The sequence below is a fragment of the Carassius carassius genome, chromosome 28 (assembly GCF_963082965.1).
Source record: "Carassius carassius chromosome 28, fCarCar2.1, whole genome shotgun sequence".
NCBI lineage: Eukaryota > Metazoa > Chordata > Actinopteri > Cypriniformes > Cyprinidae > Carassius > Carassius carassius.
The window spans coordinates 20,730,967-20,748,928 of NC_081782.1; the positions used below are offsets into that span (position 1 = coordinate 20,730,967).

At 35.0% G+C, this 17,962-nt stretch overlaps 1 protein-coding gene across 1 annotated transcript in view; it reads right to left on the reverse strand.

The window, feature by feature from the left end:
- The window catches only part of LOC132108177 (1,4-alpha-glucan-branching enzyme-like), a 187,314-nt gene that overhangs the window by 146,292 nt on the left and 23,060 nt on the right, over positions 1–17,962 (reverse strand). The window contains exons 2-5 of the mRNA XM_059514781.1: positions 12,657–12,826; positions 8,949–9,064; positions 2,444–2,569; positions 673–808 (exon numbers count right to left, since the gene is read on the reverse strand). Of these exons, the coding sequence (XP_059370764.1) occupies positions 673–808; positions 2,444–2,569; positions 8,949–9,064; positions 12,657–12,826 (548 nt within the window). The remainder of the gene's footprint in view (positions 1–672; positions 809–2,443; positions 2,570–8,948; positions 9,065–12,656; positions 12,827–17,962) is intronic.

The following is a 17,962-nucleotide window of genomic DNA, read 5'->3' on the forward strand; positions in this document are numbered from 1 at the left end:
AAAAACATGAAACTGCTCCACCATAGTATTTCAGTACTTCTCTGTAATGCATCAAAAAGAATAAAGTGCTTTACAGACCTGCTAGTGATGACGCCCATTGTGCTTTTTGTTAGCAGAGAAAAATGAAAGTTTTACTCTCTAAGAGCATATCATTATGTAGTAATTATCTTCGCTAAAACAATGATTTGAAGGAAGAAAGAATATTAAAACGTGTGCCAAATTCTAAACTGAAAATAACATTTTGTTTCAAAAGGGCACAGAGAAAAATACCAACGTTGAATCGTTGAAGGGACACACTCTTGCGCGGTTTAAGTCATTTGTTTTAAGAAATGTTTAAAGCCTTAGTAAAACTGTCTGGGGAAAAAAAAGTGAGTAGGGTAAAAATACCCTCAAACTAAATAAAGCAATAAAAAAAAAAAACTATGGATATAGTAATTTGTTTGAATAAAAACATGCTAAGGCAACGCTAAAAATAAATAAATAAATAAATATATGAAACCAAAATAAAACCAATGAAAAAAAAAAAAAAACATCACAACATAAAGTAATAAAATAAAATAAAATAAGCTGTTTTTAGTCAAACTAGTCATGATAAAACTACTTTGAACCAAAGTCTATTAAGCATAAATTCTAATTATACCAACATTTTGTGTTAGAGACGTGGTCTCTTACCAAGATCTTTGATCCTAGGCAGCACGTTGTGTGTAAAGTTGCTGTAGGATGCCACTTTGCCCTCCGGAGAAGCAATGCCAACGTGGGACTCGTATATCCGTAAGCTCCTGGGCTTCTGTGGACGAGGGTGCTTGTGCTGGCACAGAAACAGCAGGGAAATATCTCTGGAATAATTCTTCATCCAAATTTAACATCACAGTGCATGCCAATACAACACAAGATAAGATGCAGGCGCTGAACAGAGCTGACAGTAGCTAATTTGGGGAATCTCAGCAAATCATGACTCATGACTGGAGGACATTAACGGGCATATATAATTCATAGTCTGAGGAGATGATGTTCACAGGCTTGACTTGACATTAAAGCAAAATTACTCTAAGTAGAAAGCAATGAAATGGCTCATGTATTCATAAATATGTTTTCTTTATCCTCCTGTTTTCAGAAACAGTTTGCTAGGAAACTTTAATTAATAGGGAATATACAGTACACACGCATGACCTAACTAGAGTACTGTTTTATGGAAGCAAATTTCTGCCATGGAATAAAAAATAAATATACAAATAAATAAATTAATTAATATATAACACACACATATATATATATATATATATATATATATATATATATATATATATATATATATATATATATATATATATATATATATATATATATATATATATATATATATATATAAATTTTTAACACCTTAACTGTCACCCCGTCCCGAATACTGACTAGCTGCGCAAATCCACGTTCATTTTCAGTGTTTATTTGCACAGCTAGTCAGTTAACAATGGCTCTGTGTAGTAACAGCTGCTCTATGTGAAATCACGCACCTAATGGAATTAACCGCTGATTAGAGAACCCGGCTTTACTGACGAGATGCGCATTAATTATCGGACGATATTTATCGCGCAACCCTAGACTGAAAACTTAAAATCTCAAAATTCATCCTTTAAAACCCATTTTAAAATCAAACATTGCATTACCATGTAAATGGTACATCAATATCATGTTACAAAATGTTTTCAGTCATGAATTTTAAAAATGTAGGTTTGTATCATGCACATTCAAGTCTATCTTCAAAAACGTGAGTGACAGTTAAGGGGTTAAGGTTAGTGCATATTTTTATCTCACAATTATCTCACTCTTTGGGATATGGGATTGTAAATTTACAATTGTGGGAATCAGAATTGCAAGGCGTAAACTGAATACCAAGAAGGAAAAAAAGTCAAGATGCAAGATGTACAGCAAACTCAAAATTCAGAGAAGAATGCCAAAATGTAAACTTAGAATTCTACTTAAAAAAAAAGAATGTATAGTGGGAGGTAAACTTAAAATTCTAAGGAAAAGGCCAGAATTACAAGGTGTATATTTAGAATTCTGCAAAGAAGAAGAAGAAGAAGAAGAAATAATGCAGGATGTAAACTCCTGATTAAAGTATAGTTCGAATCGCCAGACATAAACTAATTCTGATTAAAGAAAAAGTTCGAACTTTGGGACATAAATTATCAATTCTTTGAAAAAAGTTAGAATTGTGAGATAAAAAGTCACAATAACCTTTTTTTATTTTTTTATTTTTTAGTAAGTGGCAGAAATAAACTTCCATACTTTTCACACTTGCATGGTCATCCGAATTAAGAATTCATTACATGTACATAGTTATACTTAAATAGAAGGGTTACAAAGTTAAGGAACCCATTATAGTTCACAACAAAATAAAAGGTTGTGGCACACCTCTTGTGGCTGGGGGGAAATAATCACTTACAATGTAAGGTTGAGGAGGGTCCCAATGTACCCAATCATAGATGACGGACTTCTCACGCCTGGTCACATACTTTGCCCAAGGTGAGAATCGGTACAGGCGCTCTCCTGCTCTGGTGTGAACAACCACCTGGGAAGAGAGACAAATGAGGGATGTAACGGCAAGGGCACAGAGAGAGGGTCGAGACGTGGGCACAAGCAAAGGGTGCTGGGTAATGCAGGTAAGAGAAAATGTGTTTACAGCTGCCAGAGAGCAGGGATAAAGACCAATCTCACGCAGAAAGGTCACATGGTACAAGCAAAAATTATAACTCCTGAAATTATTAAATTGGGTTTCCAAAAAAAAAAAAAAAAAAAAAATTGTATATATATATATATTCTGAGGCAACAAGCCGCTTCTGAATGGTATAAGAGTATTTTTAAAGAGAGAGCTGCATGATTATTAAAGTGATAACCACTTTATTAAATTATTATTAAATGTGCAATGATTCTGGGAAACATTTGTCTTATATTTTTAGCTTTGTACTTGCTTTAGAAGCATATACATACAAACTTGAAAGAGTAACATGAATAACAGATCAAACGCTTTCTGTTTTTACCCATATGCCCTAGATTACAACCATAGACAGAGAGGCCAGGAAAAATTATGTGGGAACTTGTGTTTGTGCCAGGTTTTAAAGCAACAACTCACTCAAAAAGAAATGTTATGTCACCATTTTCTCACTCTCAAGTTTTCAATTTATTTCTTTTTATACGTATAAACGTATTCAGTTTTATATTTAAAAATAATGACAAAAATGTTATTAGTTACTGAAGGGATTTGTAACCATGTCCAGAAAAATGTACTATGCATTTGATGAATTTGCAATTGAGAAAAAAAAAGAAAGAAAAAAGTAAAGAGTTGAGTCAGAATTGTGAGATGTAAGCTTTGAATTTTGTGGAAAAATGTATGTTTTAATGTATGGAAATAAGCAGCCTGGACATTATGCAAAATGGCTTTATTTCTGTTACACAAAGAAAAAAAGAAAAAATAAAACTGTGTGTGTGTGTTTGGAATGACGTGAGCGAGTAGATAATGACTTAATTTTGATTTGTTATGTCAGGAAAAGTTTATTATGCCACACTGTGCCACACTGTGTTTTCCTCATGGAGAAGAAGATTTCTAGAGCTGTCTAAAATAAAGCTATTACCCAGCACAAAAGCATTGATCAGAAACGGAAAGGGTCATTTAATCCTTTGTGTACTATCGGCATTGTTATTTATAGCTTGAGCAAAACTATTCACTCGCAGATATTAAAAACTCATCATGTGTCTCAGATAAGACTACAGAAGCTTTCCTTTCTAAAGGGCATTCGAAGGCAGAGTGTGAATTTAATGTCAGAGTGTGTTTTTTCAATGATCTGTAGAGGAGTAGATGTGATACAGGGGTGGGGGGGGGCACAGGATCTTCAGACAGCAGGACTGAAAAGGGCTTGTAAATTCCTATTAATATAATATAATATAATACATTTGGTAATATTAATTAACTAGTGTTACAACAACTTTTAGAGTCATTATATTGACATTTCAATATAATGCAAAATACAATGTTTTAACTTTAGAAACTTGTGTAATACTAGACGGCCCTGAGAAATTTTAATTATATTATTATATATTATGAAATAGAAGCCAAAAGTGTTGTGTTCGAAAAACTAAATGCACACAAAAATGATAGTTTCATTTATTTAAAAAAGTCATTATATTATATTATATTATATTATATTATATTATATTATATTATATTATATTATATTATATTATATAGGATGATTTATAAGAAATATTTTTAAAATATCAATGCTAAAGACTGAAGTATTGGCTGCTGATAATTCAACTTTGCATCAAAGGAATAAACAACATTTTACATTTTATATATATATATTTTTTTTTTTATAACAGAAAACATTTATTTTAAACTTTAAAAATGTTACACAGTACTATTACTTTTATTGTATTGTAGAGAAAATAAATACAGCCTTGATGAGCATCTTTTTAATTGTGATTAATGGCATCCAAAATAAAAGTTGTTGTTGATATGTAGTAGATGTATATATGATATGTATATTATTTAAGAAAAATGTGTTATGTTTATATATTAAAAATATTTATATATAATGGAAATTACATGAATATAAATATATACATGTAAATATTTTCAAAACATGCTGTATGTGAGTGGTTTTATAGATACATAATAAATATACACAGTATATACACACACAAATATATGATTATTATTATTTTGGATGCCATTATTTGCAATTAATTGTTTGACAGCACTAACAAAAACATGAACATACATATGGATAGGAAAAAAGGTACAAAAGCGGTCACTGTAATCTTCATATCTAAATGGTCCATACCGGTGGTCAGTACTTAAGTATCAGTACTTAAAGTGTACATATTTATACTTAAAAAGTATAAAAATTGACTTTTTGAGTAGGTACTGCCCCAGTGACAGCTTTAGTACCTTTTTTTTTCTGAGAGTGTAGATGAACATGGTGTCTGAGGGCACATCTTTTTGTGTCCTTGTAAACCAAATGTCTTTAAAAACAAACAAAATGGTATGTTTATTCATATAATCTAAATTTTCCCCCTAACTTGACAACCACGCTCGAAGTAAACTGGCTTAAGGCACTTGGTTTCCAGCCCACTTTCCAAATGAGTGAGAAAAGAGCAGTGTGTGCTCGACTACAGTCTAACTCACTCAGAGTCGCTCCTCTTCTCTTCCTCCTGCGCTCAGTCACACGACTGTCAGTACAGGAGAGCAGATCGATAACGGAGCGTCTCTCACCGTGTGAATGCTCCCGCAGGAGCAATCAATCCTGAGTCTCCCTATCTCTCTCTTTCCTGGGCCAAAAAGCAAATGGATCATTTGATGGTCCCCTCCATAAGCTGCCAGCGAGAGGTAATGACAGAGCCATTGGCACCTGCCGGTGACCTACAGAGCAGCCTCCCAGTGGGGCTCAATCATTAGCGGCTTCTCACTCGAGGACATGCGGCAGCCCCAAACCGCCACACCACGGGTTTGCCAGTTTATATAATTACCCAGAAAAGAGTGTGAGAATGGACAGATGCTGAGCCAGACCGACTGATGGAGATAAAATAGCAGAAAATAGCAGACACACGGTGTCAATGAAAGCAGGGTGAGGTGGAGGATAAATGGATGATGACAAAACTCTTCCTGAGTTCAATTAATGTCTGTCACTTTGCCGTATTGTCAAATTGGGGTTCAGTTGCAGGTTAATTGAAAACAATAACTGTCAATTAATATTTCTAAGCTCACCATGAAATGTTATGCATTATTTTGATTAAAGAATATATCTCTGTTCCAATCATAATGACAATTTGTAACTTTTCTACACTACTATTTAAAAGTTTGGGGTCAGTATGATATATATAAATGGGTACATTGATACATTGGGACCACCTCCTGCTTATTTTATTAAAAAAAAAAAAAAAGGTGATAGAAAATACATATTATGGTTAAATAGAAGAAGGGGGAAAACTAAACTTGGAAACTTCAAATGGAAAATGGAAATGCTGCTCTCCGATGAAATTTTCAAAACTAATGATATGTAAAATGTGAAAATGTTTCTCTCTCAAAAATCAATCAATCATCATCACGAACAAACATCAAGACTTTTCTACTTAAATTGTCATATTTGTGGCTTTATGCAAAAATATCCCATACTTGTGTCACTACACTGAGTTTTAAATAAACTTCTGATGATAATCTGTCTTTTTTTTCAGTGAAGGTTGAGACAGATTTTTATTTATTTTGTTCAGAGGAGAATTTCTTAATTTCTAGATTAAGTCTTAACAGTTTTACAATTCTAAATAATTTGAGTATTGTGTTATATTTCCTACCAGACACCTGCAAAAATAAAAAATAAATAATTTCATTTTAATTTTTTTTTATTCCCACTTAATGACTGGTTAATGTTAGTTTGTCAAATGATATATCATATGTATTAGCTCTATTTTGCATTACCACAAATGCATTGAATTTATTCAACAGGTGCATAAAACACCCTGTGTAACAACACAAGGTACCTCCATCATGATATGAGCCTGCGGCGTGAAGCAGAAAGAATAGGACAGTCCACTTCCTGCATAATTAAAGTCTGGCCAGACCACTTTTCACCGGGAACATACTCCAGTTGACAATCAACATCCGAGTCCAGTCTGAGGGCCTGAACTGGGACAGGACCAGGGTCTGCATCTGGTTCTTATCGTCCAGAGCCTGACCCAAGAAGACAACAGGAACAAAGCAACCAGAAAAAGCAGCCTGTGCCCAGTGAGTTGCATTGACCTGCCATCACTCAAGCCTCTGCCAGCGTGTCACACAACATAATGGACAGCAGGAGAACATGAGGCTGGACTAACACAGAGATACAGAACCGGCTTTGTAAGCAGATAAATTAGAAATGAATCCCAGTTTATTGATGTTTATACAGATACATATACAGATACATATACAGATATATACACACACACACACACACACACATATATATATATATATATATATATATATATATATATATATATAAATACATTTTTTTTTTTCATTTTATTATTTAAATATATTTGAAAACATTTTTGAAAATGATTATGATGTACACACAAGAAAAATATGTTAAATAATATCACTTGATGGTTTAGCCATATGACATTTCTAGAGTCAAATAATGTAAAGTTTCTATTCTTGAAAATGGTATAAAAGTTTTTTTTTTTTTAAATCATATGAAAACAACAAAGTGTGCATTTCTAAGAACTTGGCACATCTGTATTAAAGCAGATTTTATTTTATTTTATTATAACCAATAGCAATTTTTTTCCATACTATGAATGTCAATGGCTACTGTCAACTGTTTTCAAAAAATCTTATTTTGTGCTCAACGGAAATTCATACAGGTTTGTGGAGGTTGTGTATAATGAACACTTTAAGGTTAAGGTTCTTCAGGTTCCATTTGGAAAAATGTATTAATTACATTAGTTAAAGAGATAGTTCAGCCAAAAATAAAAATTCTGTCATAATTTACTCACCTTCATGAGACTTTGATTCATTTTCAAAACACAAATGAAGATTTTTTTTATTGAAACCGGAGATGTTTCTTTCCCTCTACTGGAAGTCCAGGGAACCAAAATGTATAAGATCCAGAAGGTTATAAAGGCATTGTAAATCAAATCTATATGAATCCTGCAATTTGATCCAAGTCTTGTGAAAAGATACTACTACTTATTATGATGAAGTTGAACAGATTTAAATTGGTGACATAGACTTTCAAAAGAGAGACAGACACTTTGGTTTTATTACACATAACTTAATATATGTCATGACAACTCACGGAGGGATTGGCATGGTAATATGGACATGGCAATGTTAATGTATTTGGTCTTGGCGGAAAAGATCTGCTATGCTGCTGCTGTGGCAGAGCAAGTATCAACACTTGCTATTGCCAATACATCTGCAACATGCTGCTGTGAGCATGTGAGAAATATCGCTGCTGCAAATATACATTAAATAACCCCCATATATAACATACAAGAATCAACTCGTAGCAGATCTATGCAGGTGGAGCTGGGGAAGGTGGAGGGTTTCTGAAGCAAGGTGCAATTGCTACAGCAAGCACTAGTCATATAGTATATTGAATGTTGAGCAGCGAGTTCATTGGCTACCGATACAGGAGAGAACCAATCAGCTGTGCCATGTGATAATGTCATTAGGTCAGACTGAGTTAGACCTATGGGACTGTGCCATCTAGAGTTTCATGCCAGAACTCTGTAAGTGTGTTTCAAACATTATTAATCAAAGTCTCATGATTTCCAAGGTGAGAAAATAAAGACTATTTTCAATCTTGAATCATCTCTGTAACATCAACTACCAATGACAAATCGACCTAAAACATTTATTAATGTGAGGTAATGTTACAGTAATTTCAATATTTATCAATACATTTTTACAATCAAAAGACCCAAAATGACCCAATTAAGTTGCCAGTGTGGCCTGAAAAATGACAGAAAGCAGTAGAGCAAGTTGTTACATTTTGATGCAAGAATAACTTGCATGGCTGAATCGTTCACAATAATATAAAGAATGTGTGTTAAGGTAAATAAATTCCATTCAGCTTGTTGAATTTAATTGAATGTACAATCTTGAACCGAGTGAAGAGTCCAACCAATCCGACAAGACCCCGCTTCAAATTGTTTAAAATTAAAGCTCAGTGTTTTAAACCCCATGGATGTGAAGCTCCAAATTGGAGCAGCGTTATTAAAAACATATGCTGCTGAAGAGCATCAAATGGCTTGAAAGTCACAGCTGTTGCTGTAGTTTTAACACTGACACACCATCCATAAAACGGCTGAATATTAAAGCCATCTTGACAGTGCATAAAGCCTTCATAATACCTCAGCGCCTCATTCAGGCTAATGAAGTAAACAAACCAGCTAATGCGTCTGCTCACCTTCAGCTTGGAGTTATGAGTGACGGCAGGTGTCTTGTCCTCTTTTGGGGGTATGTTCAGCTCCCATTTTCCAAAGTCCTTTTTAGTGTAGGGATGTGAAAAATTATCCCAGCCATCTATTAAAAGAAAGCAATTGCAGTTAAAAATTTTCCCCGCTCGATACATAATAGTATATAAACATTTTCCGACGAAAAAGTGGGTGGTTTTTGTCTGTGCAAAGCTTGCAAAGATGGTGTGATGTGTTTGTTTAGATGCTATGAGTGCTTTATCTTAGTTGCTAGGGTGTTCTGAGTGGTTGCTAGGGAAAGGGAAATAGGGATGTGCAAAACTACATGTTTTCAAAATGGACTTGCTGATTGGTTAGCGGTTCATATTACCATTAAATTTAATTCTAGCACCTCCAATCTGAAAATAACCACTGAAATCCTATGAAATCAGAGATCAGACTTGGGGCTGACTGATTCCCACTCATTCTGACTTCAGGTGAATAGCATCAATTGACAGCATTTTCAAAATGGTGGCTAAGAAGAAAGGGAGAGGTTTTAAGGTGAAAACATGTCTAATAACTAAAACACAGCATACTAATTAAGTGAACAATATAGATGGTGCTCTCTAGTCACTTCGAGATACAAACCTCAATTTTTTTTAGATTTATGGCTTCGATTCATTTCCGGCTTATTTTTTCAGTTCAGTTTTAGAATAAAACATGTTTAAGAGAATATATTTTTTATCTAAAAAAAAAAAAAAAGCAAAAACTTATAGCATTTCTTCACATTTTTCATAAATTTACATTGGTGAGTTGGGCTGAGAACCAAAACAAACTTAGCCAATCAGCAGTAAGGGGCGGGTCTACTCATGATGCAGAGGAGAGAGCGCTCAGTGCACAGGACGGACATTATCAGAGCAGAGCTATGACAGAAAGATAGAGGCGGGTAAAAAAAAAAAAATTTTTAAAGGAAACCATCTGCGGATCAAAATAACGCTTACAATAAGGCAAGAAGAAGAACCTGTGTAAATATCGGATCAGCTTTCCAGCACTGGAGAGAACTTGAGGAGTGGGAAGGCCTGCAATCAGAAGCCGAGATTGCTTTGTTTCTTCTTGATAGTTGAGTAACATTGGTTTTGCTTTGTTCCACAGAACTAATATATGCTGGCTTTTGCTTGAATATGCTTGTGTGTCATGTTTGCTTGTTTGTTCATATGCAATCTTATTGTCATAAGATATGTTTAATACATCAGGTTCCACAATAATCAGTTGTGTAAGCATGTGTAGGGCGGAGCTACCAAAATAGGGGCTTGACCCTTTTGGGGTAGGGGCGTATTTGTTTTGTTGATTTGAAATATCAACATTGGCTACCAGAAATAATTTACCCCACCTTTAAAGAAGACACTTGGCAGATTAATAATAAAGAAAAAATTCATAATAATTAAGCAATAATAAAGAAAAATAATAAAGCTATAGAAGTTGGACATTTTCAGGTCTATGCTCAAAAAGTGGTTATTAATTATTGCATAAAAAATGTCCCCTAAAAATTCTAAATATTAAATAAAAAAAAAATCAAACTAAAACATAGTAAATTAATTTATTTGGAAAAAATAAAAAAGTAAATTTTGACTTAAATTCATAGTAAATCACTGTTAGTTTCTGTAAATAAATAACATTACCATATAATTTAAAATTTAAAACGACAAAAGGATACAAGATTTATTTCATTATATTTAATATTTATGTTATCTGTAATGTATATTGGGTGCTTTTTGTTACATTTTTTGTGCATTATTTTAGCATCATGTTAACCTGATTATCCTTTGTCTTTTATTTTATTTTTTCTATTTTACAACCACTGTATTATTATGCTGATTATCACAATTTATGGCAATTTGGTAAGTCATGTTTGATATATTAACATTACATCATTTTCTAAGTTGTAAAATATACAGGTAGCAGTATGTCTGAGTTTTTGACTACAGCTGCCAGTTTTAGTTTTTACTACAAATTCAACAGGATCATTTTATACTTTTCAACAATACTCTCCGCATGATTTGAGTTATAATTCATGTCTTTCACACGCTCTATGCCAAATTGTAATAATTAGAGTTTGTTAGTGTTTATAATCAGGAGTTTGTTCAAATCCTGAGAAACAGTCATAGTGATGCTTATCTGTCTGTTGCCTAATTTGAATGCTCTCTGATAAAATTATGAACAATCATTTGTTTATTCAAAAGCAATTCAAGTTTTGCCATGTGATCAATGACTACAGAATTTGGCCTGCAGTCTGTAAAGTCTGGCTCATTACTATAAGAAAAAAGCTTGTACTTCCTAATGACTAGAAAAGACAAGCAAATGTCTTCAAATCCAGCATTCATGCACTTTCTTGGTGAGAAATCATTATGCCAGACTTTTGACAAACAAAAGATTTAGAAAGAAAGGCCCTTAGTGACTGACTGACTGACTACATTTGGTCTTGTAGGCAATTCAGATAACCTTGAAGCGATTGTTCTTTTTGTCTTAACCTGAACACAATGTTCTTTCATCTGGTTTAAGAAGAAAAAATGATCTGTCAAAAAGAACAAACAGTCAACTACAAATTGACATAAGATATAAATGAATAGGCAGACTATCTCTTGTATGATTTATGAATTCTGCAAAGGAACAAAATATCAGTACAACAACTAAACTTTCTGAATTATAAATTGTGACAAAGCTAGAAAGTTTTATACCACACCTTTTATATAATGCTCCACTATTTGCATAACACAAAATATTAAAAATAAATCAAATGTGTTACCTTATTATTTACAAAAACATGTCTTGCATTAAGTACAGTACAGTATGTCTTAATATTTTACAACATTAAACTAATTCTTATTGATGCACAGTCTTTTATTATGCATTTTAATTTTACTCAACATACAGAATCTGTAAATAAGTCAAATATTGTACCTTGGTTTTTACGTAAAACTGTTGCAATTTAAGTGTAGTACACAGTTTATTATTCTCGTCCATTAAGATAACAGATATTAATGTACAGTGTATTGTAGATTATATTTAATTTTACTGAATATACAAAATCTGAAAACAGTAAAATATCTGCATAAAACTGTTGCATTGTAAGTGTAGCACAGTACATCTTAATATTGTAAGCCATTAAAATCATCATTATTAATGCACAAAGTATACAATGTTTATAATTGTACATAATTAATGTACAAGTTATACATTACATTTAAATGTTACCAAATAAACAAAATCTGAAATATTTTGCTTTATTGTTTACACAATAACTGTTGCATTTTAAGTTTAGTACTACACAGCTTAATATTTTAAGCTATTAAAATAATAATTATTAATGATTGCATATTACATTTTATTTTTATACATTTGAAAACAAATCAAATATTTTACCTTACTTTATAATTCAAATTGTGTTGCATTTTATGAGTAATACAGTATAACTTTATTTTAAGCCATTATAATATGTATTTTTCTAAAAATATTTAAATGTGGAATGGATAGTGAGCCATTTAACTGAACTTTAGCTTCTTAACTTCAGCTTTGGCTGAAGTTAACTTAATATTGTATTTTTGCTGAATGCCTAATTTGAATGGGATTCGAGATCTAACAAAAATCGCTGCAGTACTAACCGACGGGAAGATAGCTAGCGCCTAGGGCTTAGGGAAAAGTTCTTAGAATGAGAAAAGACATACTGAAGTCTCCAGTGAGGAACAGAGCCTCGGCAGCCGGGGCCCACTCCTTAAAGACGAGGCTGTTGTCTGGCATCCGCTGTACTCCGTAACTTTTATAGCTGCGTGTGAACTGATCAAAGCCTCCTTCGGCCTCCTCAAGTAGTGTGAGCTGCTTCTCAAACAGCCCATACCTTCAAAAACAAAGCAGAGTAAAACTTCTTAGCAACCATAGACAGAATAGATCCTTTAATCGCACACATTAAACCAAGTTCCACAGATGAAAACCCTTCAAAAACATGAATGTGTGTAATTTCTCTGAGCATCAGCCATAGTAAATATGTCATACCATAAAGACGCTATGGGCAAAATACAAAACAAGTATATCCCAATATACAAAAAAACAAACCAAGAGAAATCTGAATGACTGTTAACCAATTTATTTGGCATTCAAAATCCTCATCTGAATTATTTAATAAATTAATATTTTATATTATTATATACGCCTCCTACTGAACAACCCTTGGCAGAAGAACCACATTTACCCTCAGGCTCATCTTTAAAATCTCAAAGCTGAGCTCACATTTGAAAACAGCCACCCACTCATGTAACTTGATGGAGGTTGCCACTGACCCGGCATCTTCGACACACCGTACATTACATCACCCGGAGACACTAAACACCTAAACATGCATCCTGTTCTTTGACTTCACTTCTGTTTTCAATATCATCCACCTTCTTAAACAGAAATATGGGCACTGAGCCAGCCAAGTGCTGTCAGCTGCTCGATTTTCTACAAGGGAGATGAAGTTCACCTCCCACCTTCTGGCCATCAACAAAGGTGTGCCATAAGGCTCTGTACTCCCCCCATTTATACTCTGTTCTCACGTGACACTTTGTGTCAATTGAGTAGTGAACCTTTCATATTGGGGGTAGTCGTGGCCCAATGGTTAGAGAGTCCGAGGTCATGGGTTCGAGTCTCAGGTCTGGAAGGGATTGTAGGTGGGAGGAGTGAATGTACATTTACATTACATTTACATTTATTCATTTAGCAGACGCTTTTATCCAAAGCGACTTACAGATGAGGACAGTGTAAGCAATCAAAAACAACAAAAAGAGCAATGATATATAAGTGCTATAACAAGTCTCAGTTAGGTTAACACAGTACACGTAGCATGGGATTTTAAATAATGTTGTAATAATAAAACCTTCATATTCATCCGGAAGAAGGAGGCGGGAACCGGCAGACAATCAAATGAAACTTTAATAATTCAAAATAAACACAAAACAGTGCACCAGCCCCTCACAGACGACTGGTGCGCACAAAAAACCAAAACATAAAATAAAGCCCAGGCCTGGTCCTCTCTCGTCCTTCACTGTCGTCGCTCCAGTTTTATATCCTTCCATCTCCCCTGTGGGCCTCGAGACCGGTGGGTCGAACAGGTGTAGCTCATCTCCAATCACTCCACCGGCCTCGCTCCCACGTCCCTCGGCCCCGCCCCACTCGTCACAAATATAATAAAAAAAATTTTTTTTTTAAATAAAAAGAAAAAAAGAAAACTGATAGAATAAAAAAAGTATAGAGCAAGCTAGTGTTAGAGATCTTTTCACACACACACACACAAACACACACACACACACACACACATATGCATAATAAATGAAAAGAAAATAGAATACAAAAAGATTAGAAAGGTAGTTAGATTTTTTTAAAGAATAGAATTAGAATAGTGAGTGTTAAAGTTAGAGGGTCAAATAAAGATGGAAGAGATGTGTTTTAAGCCGATTCTTGAAGATGGCTAAGGACTCAGCTGCTCGGATTGAGTTGAGGAGGTCATTCCACCAGGAGGGAACATTTAATTTAAAAGTCCGTAAAAGTGACATTGTGCTTCTTTGAGATGGCACAATCAAGCGACGTTCACTTGCAGAACGCAAGCTTCTAGAGGGCACATAAGTCTGAAGTAACAAATTTTGGTAAATGGAAGCCAGTGCAAATTGATAAACAGAGGTGTGACGTGGTTGCTGCCGTGTTCTGAATTAATTGTAAAGGTTTGATAGAATTGGCTGGAAGACCTGCCAAGGGGGCATTGCAATAGTCCAGCCTGGACAGAACAAGAGCTTGAACAAGGAGTACTGCAGCATGTTTCGAAAGAAATGGCTTGATCTTCTTGATGTTGAATAAAGCAAATCTGCAGGATCGGACAGTTTTAGCAATGTGGTCTGAGAAAGTCAGCTGATCATCAATCATAACTCCAAGGCTTCTAGCTGTTTTTGAAGGAGTTATGGTTGATGTGCCTAACTTGATGGTGAAATTGATTGATGAAACGATGGATTTGCTGGAATCACAAGCAGTTCTGTCTTGGCAAGGATGAGTTGAAGGTGATGGTCCATCATCCAGGAAGAAATGAAGCTGAGATGCGAATAGCAACCGTCGGATCATCAGGATGGAATGAGAGGTAGAGTTGAGTGTCATCAGCATAGCAGTGGTATGAAAAGCCATGTTTCTGAATGACAGAACCTAATGATGCCATGTAGACAGAGAAGAGAAGTGGTCCAAGAACTGAGCCCTGAGGCACCCCAGTAGTTAGATGCTGTGACTTGGACACCTCACCTCTCCAAGATACTTTGAAGGACCTATCTGATAGGTAAGACTCAAACCATTGAAGTGTGGTTCCTGAGATGCCTTTTGCCAGTAGGGTTGATAGGAGGATCTGGTGGTTAACCGTGTCAAAAGCAGCGGACAGATCAAGCAGGATAAGTACTGAAAATTTGGATTCTGCTCTTGCCAGTCTTAGAGCTTCAACAACTGAGAGCAAGGCCGTCTCAGTTGAATGTCCACTTCTGAAGCCAGATTGGTTGCTGTCAAGGAGGTTGTTGTTTGTGAGAAATGTAGAGACTTGGTTGAACACAGCTCGTTCAAGTGTTTTTTGCAATGAAAGGAAGAAGGGAAACTGGTCTGTAGTACTCTAAAAGAGATGGGTTGAGGTTGGGTTTCTTAAGTAGTGGAGTTATACATGCCTGTCTAAATGATGAGGGAAAAACACCAGTGTGGAGGGATGTGTTGATGATGTAAGTGAGTGCAGGTACAACTGCAGGAGAAATGGCTTGAAGGAGATGAGATGGAATAGGATCAAGCGGGCAAGTAGTAGGGTGATTAGAAAGGATGAGTTTTGAGACTTCTGCCTCAGAGAGTGAGGAGAATGATGTAAATGAGTGTATGTTTGCTGGTGATATGAGCTTGACTGATTGTGGTGTGGAAAATTGTGCACTAATGTGTTTAATTTTATTAATGAAAAATGTTGCAAAGTCGTCAGCTATTAGAGATGAAGCAGGAGGTGGAGGAGGAGGACAAAGAAGTGAGGAAATTTTTTTAAAAAGCATGCAAGAGTTAGACGAATTGTTAATTTTGTTATGGTAGTATGTCATTTTAGCAGTGGAGACATTAGCAGAGAAGGAAGATAGGAGTGACTGATACACATTAAGGTCAGTAGTATTTTTGGATTTGATTTTTGGATTTATTTTCATTTTGAATGTACAGTGCTCTCTTCCCCCACTGGCTGCCCACTGCTTCGAGTGTGTGTTCATGGTGTGTGTATGTGTGTGCACTTGGGATGGGTTAAATGCAGAGCACAAATTCTGTATGGGTCACCATATTTGGCCACGTCACTTCACTTTCACTTCACATTTTATTGTTCACAAATAAGCTAGCTTCACTTCAACGCAAAACAACACTAACTGAATGATGGTGTAACAATATATACCACAGGCAAATTGTGTCAGTGATTTTACTATTCATGACCAAAACTATTTATACAACGGTACATATTTAAAGCTGCTATATGTAAAATTGACACCGAGTGGCTGAACTAGGTATTGCAGTCCAAATTAAAAATATTGGAGAGGGTTTTTTTTTTCCATCTTGCCCCTCCTCCTCAGACTTAAGGCACATGCAGGTTGCCAGATTGATGATACCAACAGGAACGAGCGCACTTAATGATGAATGAAATTAAATGTGCTGTGTTTCCCGCCACCTGGCAACCCGGGGGTAAAATGGCAATAGGCGGGTTTCACAAACCAAAACAGAGGCTGACATTCCGGCTCAAAACACACATTTTCAAAGGAGAATAACTGACTATAGCATAGTTTTTTTTGTGTGTTTGTTTTTTTTTTTTAGATTATCATGTTAGCTTAGCATATTTCTTAAATATCTGCAAACATATTATGGTATTTTTATGCTTTAGTACTAGAGTTGTTCCGATTCCGATACTAGTATCGGAAATATCACTGATACCACAACAAATTATCATGGCATCAGCATAGGCGAGTACATGAACCCATATACCGATCCGATACCATTTTCTTAAACAAGACCTGGTTATGACCGCTAGGTGTGCCTAACCGCTGCACGGTTCTCCTTCGCTGCTCAAAATGCATTGCAAACAAAGGAAGTTGTGCTGTGTTGCCACAAGCAACCCCTGTTTAGAGCAGCAAAGAAAAAATGAAAACGCATTAGCAGTATATCCGCTGTTTAGCAGTATTTCAGACTGGACCAACCAGACAGTAAAACGGCGACTAGGGATGCCACATGTACTGGCACTTCACTACCAAGTCGGGGCTGAAAATGTAAAAATGTGATGATTCCAGCATCTCTGTAGTACCGGTAGTAAGTTACCGACTCCCGAGTGTATTCGTTACCCGCAGCTGCGTTCAGTCGCTTCCGTGTTAGTCTAAGCTCAGGGCTCCAGACTGTAGCCGAATATATACTAGTGTCTGTGAATATTAAACTGCAAATACTATTTAAATATTACTCCTGCAAATTCTACATCTCTGTGGGTGACGAGCGCAGATGCGCGGGAGCTCGCTGTTTTGTAGTCTCTGCCATGTGTCACTATATGAGGACACGAACGCATAAACCATCACTTCATGAGAATTTACCATTTCATTTGAGAAAACTGTCATATCATAAACACAGACACTCAAAGATCTTCATGGCAACCCATCAAAATAAATGTTTGGTTTAACGGGAGTAAATTGACAATATATTAAGCTACTGTTGTAGCCTACAGTAGATTTAGCTATGTCTCTATGTATTAATAATAATATGTCTCTATTAATAATAATTATTATGCCTAGATTTTTACTTGTTTTGTGGTAAAGAGATTATCTGATTAATATATAATTTTTAATATTCCTACACTTATTTGTTGCAGTTTATACAGTTATATTGTAAAACTAAAATACCTTTTTTAGTTTGCGGTGTTAGATTTTTGGCTGCATTTGAAGTTCTTTTTCGCTTAAGAAAATAAATAATATTACTGTCAAATTCATGT